The 9,378-nt window shown below is 38.9% G+C and overlaps 1 protein-coding gene across 1 annotated transcript; it reads left to right on the top strand.

Annotated features, from left to right (window-relative positions):
- The first annotated feature begins 2,159 nt into the window (after positions 1-2,159).
- Positions 2,160-9,133, top strand: cdk7 (cyclin-dependent kinase 7). The gene is made up of 12 exons (XM_042488232.2): positions 2,160-2,312; positions 2,559-2,618; positions 2,709-2,742; positions 2,842-2,909; positions 3,058-3,126; positions 5,326-5,436; positions 5,534-5,652; positions 6,525-6,624; positions 6,724-6,810; positions 6,896-7,045; positions 7,764-7,902; positions 8,631-9,133. The coding sequence occupies exons 1-12, from the start codon at positions 2,247-2,249 to the stop codon at positions 8,657-8,659; spliced, it is 1,032 nt and encodes a 343-aa protein (XP_042344166.1). The 5' UTR covers positions 2,160-2,246; the 3' UTR covers positions 8,660-9,133.
- The last annotated feature ends 245 nt before the right edge of the window (positions 9,134-9,378 follow it).

Below are 9,378 nucleotides of genomic sequence, written 5' to 3' on the forward strand. Positions count from 1 at the left end.
CCATCTGCTAATGTGACATATAACCACAGTGAGTTATTGTGCGTAATGTTACCCATGCTATCATGAGATTTACTGTGACAAACTGTATAAACGCCACCAGAATCACTTATGCCTCCATAACTCAGCTGCTGCTCTCCACGTCAAAAGCCTCAGAGAAAGACTGAGGGGAACGAGCACAAGAATGCCCTCAAATCATATCAGAATTAGAGGAGGACATCAATATGTCACATTTGTTTTAGAGCGAGTAATGTAAGTAGGTCTGAGTTATGTCCGCCACTGGACAGTTATGTTCCACATTAAGGCCGCCAATGCAAAGGTTGATGATACAATGCAGTTAAGACTTTAACTGCTGCCTGAGTGTCTTGTCTTGTCTTGTCTTGTCTTCTCTTGTCTCATCTTGTCTCGTCTCGTCTCGTCTCGTCTTCTCGTCTCTTCTCGTCTCATCTCTTCTCGTCTCTTCTCTTCTCTTCTCTTCTCTTCTCTTCTCTTCTCTTCTCTTCTCTTCTCTTCTCTTCTCTTCTCTTCTCTTCTCCTCTCTTCTTCTCTGCATGGTTGCATGAGCACATACGGTCCTGTCAGTCACATCTGTGAGCTGTCAGGATATAAATGTGCATGCATCTGAGGGGAGAATGAGGGGTGTATTAGGCCTGCTGATCCTTCACACTCCTCTTGTCAAACTTAACATGAAAATGAAAGTCAGTCAAAGAGAGAAAGTGTGCATGTGTGTGTGTGTGTGTGTGTGTGTGTGTGTGTGTGTGTGTGTTTTTTTGCACGTGTGCGTGAGGCAGGGAGGGTCAAAGGAGAGGAGCCATGCCTAATCCTGTGGGATGTGAGGGTATCTACTGTGTATGGAGATGGGATGTAGAGATGTGTTCAGCGGTGCATGGATCACAAAACCTTCCTAACTGACAGAAGAGACTCCCAAAGGACCGATGTCAAACTGCTAACTGTTAAAAAAAAAAAAAAGGAAAAAGAAAAGAAAGAAAGAAAAAAGGCAGACAGTCTGGGACATAACAATACTACATATTGCATCATAACTGGAAACGTTTCAAGAATTTGACAACAGATAAAATCTGAGTTGGATTTGTTTTTCTGTCATTGATTAACAAATTATACAAAGTGCAGAATGAGAAAGTGTCGCTGTATTATTGCATCAAGATATTGCTGTATCACTGGTATTCTTATTGCTGGTGGCAGTAGTTGCACTGTTAGTCTCAGAAAGATATAATTACTTATATTAGAAAATAAACTGTAATACAAAAGGTAAAAACAAAGGTACAAGGTAATTCTTTGAACCTAAAATCAACAAAATCAATACAACATGAGTTTTTATTTTCAGCTAAACCTGCTTAAAACGTTTTCATATTTGTTAGAAATTTTGATAGCCGATGAGATTTGAGCTGAGATTTATTTTTTCTTTAACTGTGTAATAAATCCTACTAAATGTAATATACCAAATATTTAATTACATGCAGTATGAAAAATAATAATATTAATATTATCACACTATTATTATGAATATTCCTATAGTTTAGTAACTGTTGTAATATTAGCTGGTGAATTAAACCCTATCAAATGTAGAATTTATTTATATTAAGTAGAAACATATGGTTATTTATATATTTAAAAAATATGGTAAACCAAAGGGTAGTATACAAACAAAGGTACGAGTAATTGTCTTTCTCCTCAAATAAATAAAATAGCCCACATCACAATACAGCACAATTTTTCTTTTATTTTCAGTGAAACCTAATGTATGCGTTTACATATATATTAGTAATTTTGATGACAGAAAAGATTTAAACAGTTTTTTTGCATTGTTTAAGAAATCCTAATACATGTAATATTCCAGATGTTTGATTGTAAAGATTATGATTATTATGATTAATATTTATGATAGGTATAGCATAGTGTAGTAGTAGTATTCTAGTTCTATGGCACTGTAATAAAGTAATATGAAAATTCCCACCTCATACAATAAGGCAATAAAAATATTGTGAAAGAATTGCACTTGGTTTGGAAACATTTCACTGTAAACCTGAAAAATGAAATAAAATGACCATAGCAGCTTGTTTTTATGAACTAAAGCTGCTGTAGAAGTTGATGTGGTGTCTTCAGTGTTGGATAAATTGACCCGGTAGGTGGCGGTGTTGTTCAATCTAAAACCTCCTTTAACCCGGAAAAAGAAGCTGCGGACCTTTAACAAAGCAGGAAGTGTCTCCTGATGAAATTGACAGTTAGCCATCATGGCGGCTGATGCGAAATCCAGAAACAAACGATACGAGAAGCTGGATTTCCTCGGAGAGGGTCAGGTAGGTACAAGGAAACATCAGTGATTTCGGTCTTTAAATCTGTGTGTGGTCTTTCCCTCGCAGGCTGTGGCTGGCCTCGAGAGCAGAGACAGCGTGATCGCAAGCTAACAAGCGTTAGCTGGTTGCTAATGTCAACAAAGCCTCGCTGGCCCACGCTGATGTGCTCACAGCAGCAGTGATTGTGAAAAAAAAGTACTTTAAGACTCTGTGCTTTTAAATTTAATGCTCTCTGTTTCTTTTCTCCAGTTCGCCACAGTGTACAAAGCTAGGGACAAGACGACTGATACCATAGTTGCCATTAAAAAGGTAAAAATTTAGCTTACATTTGGACATTTGTTAGCATTTGTATGCTATGCTGATGGTTAACACCAAGCTTTTGTCCTTTTTTTCTGGCAGATTAAGGTTGGCCACAGAACTGAGGCTAAAGATGGTAAATGTTGACTTCTATTTAGCACACACTTAATGTTTGTAGCACGCAGTGCATTCAATCCTCTGTCATCTGTTAATGGCTGTAATTCCTTATCAATAGGGATCAATAGGACTGCCCTTCGAGAGATCAAACTGCTGCAGGAGCTGCATCACCCAAACATTATCGGGGTAGGTAAACATTCATTATCTCAGAATTTGGTTGTATCTTCATATTGTTATTTCACTGGTTTTACTTGTGCTGACTAAAAGAAATTACTTTATATATGTCAAATAATTTAATTGAGAAGTAACATTTCATGTGCTGTGTGTTTTCTAGCTGCTGGATGCCTTCGGACACAAATCTAACATCAGCCTGGTGTTTGATTTCATGGAAACAGATCTGGAGGTGAGACAGTTCCTCACCTTTTGGAAAAATCTGTTTTTGTTTGTCTTGTCTTTTCAGGAAGGGAGAAAAAAAAGATACAATAATATGCAGTCCTACACAACAGCCCATCTAGTTTAGATTTTACTAAATTGTAAGCATTTGTGTAGTTCACCTTTCTCTTTTAAGTACTGAATGTGCTGTTTCCTGAAACATTCAATACCTCAAACAACTTCAGTTTTATTTCTTTAAATTGTCATAAATGATTGTACCTTAACTAATAGGGCTGAGACCTGTACTCTCCTGAAACGGAAATCCAGTGCAGATAATGTCCTTTTTTGGGGGGGCTTTTGCCTTTTTTAGATGGGACAGATTAGTAAGCATGAAAGGGGCAGAGTGAAGGGATGACGTGCAGCAGAGGCCACAGGTTGTAGTTGGCTGCTGCAGCAAGAACATAGCCTTTGTACAGGGGGCGCCCACTACCAGGTGAGCTACTGGGCGCCCCTTAACGTACTTTTAACACGTGCGGGTATCATCCGACTAAATTGTGTCAGTAATGATGAAGGGCAGTACTTATTTGGGTTGCTGTGGTCATTCTCTTCTCTCATGATCAAAAATTACTATAGGCTCTATACCAGGCATGTCAAACTGGTCCACAGGGGGGTCGGTGTGGCTGCAGGTTTTTGTGCCAACCAACCAAGAGCACACAGTTTGACCAATCAACTGTCTGAAGATGGAGATCAGTTGATTAAATGAGTCAAGTCTAGTGTGCTGCTACTTGGTTGGAAACAAAACCTGCAGCCACACCGGCCCCCCTGTGGACCGGTTTGACATGCCTGCTCTATACTGAGGCTGTTTTGTTTACATATAGCAATGTCTCATCAACTTCTACCAATGTCTTGTTTAGAATAATTTCTGGTTAATTCCCACCTACTTCCTGTTTAGCCACACACACTTCCTGTCCAAACCCTGCTGACTCTTAGTACAGACATGGACACGGATAATTTAGTTGGTTAAACAGATAACTGAACTACCTCACCCCTATTAAGTAAAGCGATAAAATCACTTTTTCAGGAAAACATAATCAGAGTTGGCCTTTGATCAGCTCTGATGGTTTGCCTGTTATTTTCTTTATAACAGCACCTTGTAATTCAGTAGCACTGCAGCATATGATGTTTTGTGCCAGTTCCTAAAACTGCATCCTCAGTGAGTGATTCAACATTTCTTGAATTTGATTACGTCATATTGTACAGATGTGCATTAAAGTACATTAGTATGAAGCTTTACATCACGTATTCATGGTCGTAAAAGAACATGTTGGCTTTCATTAGTGGGCCGCCAGATGGAAATTTCTGTCTTTATTACCTACTAATATAGATAGCGGAGGGAGCATTTGAAAGCTTTCATTAGTGATTTTTCCACTCAAATATGTACTTAAGGTGTGTGGCAACTCGGATAGTCATTTTGTCTGCTGCTATGTTCAGCTTCCAATTTATGGCTGACCAAGCAGGCCAAAAAATGTGCAGATAGATGAATCATGACTGAGAGGTGTAAGGTCAGATGACACACAGAGAAGGGCAGGATGACGAAGATCGCCGCGTGAGTGCTCTCATCTGACCATTAAGTGGTTCTGCGAGGTCACCAAGGCTTTTATGTTTTTCCTCATGGTTTGTTTTAGCATACAAGGCTCCAGATGGGCGCCCGCCACCAATACATCAGACTCTAATAGAACAATACAAAACGAGATAAATACGTTTTAAAAAAATCAATAGCACTCCGCTCTTGGCTCTCGCAATGAATTGATGCCATTAGTGGCTCACAGGCAGCAGACAAACAGGGCAGACATGAGGATGAAATATGACGCTTGTCTTATTACCGGTGCTGACAGTCTATTTTTAAGCCACATGGTTAAATTTGTCGGTATAAGCTTATTAAGTACAGATGTTCAGTGCTTTTATCCTTGTCAATAAAATAAAACGGGATACTGAAGTCGGTGTTTTGGCACGACAGAGATTCAGGGTGAGTGGTTGAATCTGTATTGTGCTGTTTGGTTTGGCTGCAGCTGTGTGACCTCTGCAGAGATGTATCCCACTTGTCTTAAATTCCCTTATCTGCTCTGATAAGTGGAATTTGGTTTTAACATGTAAAAACATTGGTGATTATTTGTTGTGAGATAACCAGCTTTTGCTTAAGCCTTTTTGTCTTTGCCTTTGTTTTTTTAAGGTGATCATCAAAGACACGAGCCTCGTCCTGACGCCAGCCAACATCAAAGCTTACATCCTCATGACTCTACAGGGATTAGAGTACATGCACCAACACTGGGTCCTACACAGGGTGAGAGCACGAACACTCCACTGCTCAGAGATATGCAGATATTCACACACACGGTCTGTAATGCACTTTTTGTACTTTACATACTTTGTATGTCCAGGATCTGAAGCCCAATAATCTGCTGCTAGATGGCAACGGAGTGCTGAAGTTGGCTGATTTTGGTTTGGCCAAAGCATTTGGCAGCCCCAACAGAATCTACACGCATCAAGTTGTTACCAGGTCTGTGCTTTTTGGTCCATATATAATGTATGAACAATACAGAACTTATTGTTTCTTTACTGTTTACATTTCACTCATTGGAAATGTCCTACAGCAGCAAATCAATTTATATAAATAAATCCTTGTGCTTAATTTTATTAAGTGAAATACCTGTCATGAGGAGATACTTTGGTGACTATTTAAGATATCTGTGACAGCACCTACTATTGAACATAAATAGTTAGACCCATGGAAATATGGTCATATCTTGGTTAAAGGTGGGTTTCCGCAGATCCTTGAAAGTCTTAAAAGGCATTTCACATATCTAAAAATAAAAAATCCTTAATTGGCCTTAAAATGTCTGAAATCTATCTTTCAAAAGTCTTCAAAATGCTCGTTAAATCTTAATCTTATGCTCTTGGGTGCACCATGATTCTCTCTTGAAAAATTGTCCTGATGCAGAAAAGTCAATGATTGGAAATTTAAAACCTTATTCTTGACATGATCCCATTTTGTGAGATCACGTGGTACATTCCTCACAATTACATTACAAATACAAAAAGAAAAGAAAAGTGAAAGACAACAGATGTAAAAATGTGTGTATTTGTATGGTGGTATTGTGTATTATGTAATCTGTATATTTTAATTATGGATAATTAAAATTACGCTGTATATTATAAGTAGAACGTAGTCACATAATGAGACAAAAAAAAGTGTAGCAATCCCAAATTTTGATGTATCAAGATGCACTGGTAATTGTTTAATAATCGCATCGTAGCCATTGAATATGAGTTAAATGTCAAGAGGTTCCCACCCCTAGAAGAGCAGTGCACTTTATGCCTGTGTAAGAGTTTTAAAATGTCACTCTGTCTGTCTGTTGATCCTTTATCCAGGTGGTACCGCTCACCTGAGCTCCTGTTTGGTGCCAGGATGTACGGCGTGGGTGTTGACATGTGGGCAGTGGGATGCATCTTGGCAGAGTTACTCCTTCGGGTACACAAACAACACTTCAAATAGATATTTCTGCATTGACAGGGGATGCTGTTATCTTTGTATCTGTGCTAATGTCTCTGTATGTTTCCTTTGCTGTAGGTACCGTTCCTGGCTGGAGACTCAGATCTTGACCAGCTGACTAAGATCTTTGAGGCTCTGGGGACACCCACAGAAGAGACATGGCCTGTTGGTATCTGTTTTTTATCACCAATGGTTGTTTTTTACTCACATGCGAAGATCCTCGTGTCATTTATTTGTCATATGTCTGTAGGGAATGAGTAGTCTACCAGACTATGTGTCCTTCAAGATTTTTCCCGGCACACCTCTGGAAAATATTTTTAGTGCAGCTGGAGACGATTTGCTGGAGCTGCTGCAGGGCTTCTTCACCTTTAACCCTTCAACAAGGCTCACAGCTACACAGGTAATGAACCACTACAGTCACCACAGTAGTGATTCTTACGTTCACATTATTGGATAATTGCATTATGGTTTATTGTGTGCAGAAATCGAAGACTACAGCTAGCCAAAACTCCTAATACTATTTTACATCTTCAATTGAGAACATTTTAGTTTCTAAAAAACAGTGTTTGAGTGTTTTATACTTATTTTTTACTCATGTATGTTGGCTTTTAATGTTTATTAAAATTAATATTTAATATCATAATGTGTGTTTATTTTGAGGGATACATTTTCTTTTTCATTTTCCAAAGCAGATTCTGAGTGAATGTTACAAGAAAATCATACAGTCATAAATCTTTGATAAACTTTTTTCCAAAATGGTCAGATGATCAACATGATGTTCAGGGAACAAATTTCCTAAAACTTTTTGCATTTTAAAAAGTTAGGGCCAGTGCACACCAAGTTCATATTTGTCATCTGAAATTGCATTTGTAAATATACTTTCACGTTGTGTTGAGAGAGAAAGAGAGAGACAGTTATTTGATCAATAAGCAGTAAAGAAAGGTTGTCCTAACCTGCGGGACACATAGGTATGCAGAGAAATCAGGAGGCTGCAGTTATCATTTCTTAACTTAGGAAACCTACTTTCAGCCAGTCAGAGTTGATGCTTGTAGACATGTCTGCCTTAGGATTGACTGTCCATCCGCAGAGGATGACATATTTATACTGTTGTCCTCCAGGCTCTAAAGACGAGGTACTTCAGTAATCGACCCGGTCCCACTCCTGGTCACCAACTCCCCCGACCCAACTGTTCAGCTGAGGCTCTGAGGGAGAAGGAAACAGTCGGGCTCAAGAGGAAAATCGAGGGCCTGGAGACAAGTAATCAACACATATTTGCTCATAGTTGCTATATATATATATATGTACTCCTAATCCACAAATTAGCACCTTTACCTTTATATATCCATAGTCAGATACAGCTGGTCAGTATAAGTATGGTAAAATTGTTAAAACTGTGGTTTAAACTGTGTCTGCCACAAAATATGTGAGGCTGATTTTGAAAGAAGCTGGAGATTTTAGAGCATCCCACTCAGACCAAACTCACATCTAACATGTGAATTTTAGCCCAGTGAACCGATGCTGTGTTCTCATGGTTATACACACCACGGTCACAAATCTAGAACACCGCTTGATTGAACCTAGCAATTCAGAGGGTGTTGGCTGCACATTAAACTACAGTTAGAAATTCAAAATATAGCACAGTAGAACACACACACACTCACACACACACACACATGTGTACAGTTGAGAGGATTGTGGTAGGGTATGTTTTACTGAAGGAGGACCTTGATGTTACTGGGAGGTTCAAAGCTTTTTCCGGCTTCTTCTGTGGTTTGGAAAATATCTGGGTTGACTATACGCTGCGCTCTATGCTACAGTATATTATAGAGAGAATTTCCAAATACTTACAGGAGATGGAAACTTAAGCGGTAAGCAGAGTCCTCATTATAGACTTGTTATACTCGCACATGTGTACATACAGTTTGTGACTGTGCTGTTCTGTAAATAATTATGTTTTGTAACAAGTGGCTCTGTATTATTTTCAGCTGTGATGAAGAAGAAGCTTGTTTTTTGACCACATTGGACATGATCAATCAGATGATCAACCACACCATTGCGTGGCTCAGCTGTCTACGTTGCTCAGGATCGTCCACTGGAATGGGAAAAAAAAAAGAAAATCCAAAACCAGCGGAGGGGGAAAAGGCTCAGATGAAACTTGACTATTTAGAGGTTGTAGCTGTTACATCAGTGAGAATTGTGCCTAAAGTTAGCTCTTAGTATCCGAGGTGCTGTTGTTGGTAGCATCTCATCGACTGATGCACAACAGAGGTCGATAGCGTTTGCTCTGATGTTTCTTCATTGTAACAATGATGCCTAAGCTCTGGGAGCCTGTTGTAATATGTATATTTATGTGACTGAAAATAAGAACAACCAAACAAGCACGTCTTATGTATTTCATGTATATGCATGTAAATGGTGCAAATGTTAAAATGGGATTTTCTTTAAGGGACAATTTACCCTGAATCAAAAATACACATTTTCCCTCTTACCTGTAGCGCTTTTTATCAGTCTCGATTGTTTCGGTGTAAGGTGCCGAGTGTTGGAGATACCAGCCATGGAGATGTCTGCCTTCTCGCCAATATAATGACTCTACATGGCACTCAGCTTGTGATGATCAAAGTGCCAAAAAAAAACACATAAAAATACTCTAAAGCACTGTTTTTTTCCCAGAAATCATGACCCGATTACTCAAGATAATCCAAAGACTTTATTGTGAGCAGATTCACATAGGAA

The sequence above is a fragment of the Plectropomus leopardus genome, chromosome 4 (genome assembly GCF_026936395.1).
Source record: "Plectropomus leopardus strain MGB_pleo_1.0 chromosome 4, ASM2693639v1, whole genome shotgun sequence".
Taxonomy (NCBI): domain Eukaryota; kingdom Metazoa; phylum Chordata; class Actinopteri; order Perciformes; family Serranidae; genus Plectropomus; species Plectropomus leopardus.

Excerpts from the sequence above, each read along its gene's own strand:
- cdk7 (XM_042488232.2), top strand. The coding sequence starts at position 2,247 with ATGGCGGCTGATGCGAAATCCAGAAACAAACGATACGAGAAGCTGGAT. Across the intron at positions 2,619-2,708 it reads CCATAGTTGCCATTAAAAAG|ATTAAGGTTGGCCACAGAAC; the intron begins GTAAAAATTTAG and ends TTTTTCTGGCAG. Across the intron at positions 5,653-6,524 it reads ACGCATCAAGTTGTTACCAG|GTGGTACCGCTCACCTGAGC; the intron begins GTCTGTGCTTTT and ends TCCTTTATCCAG.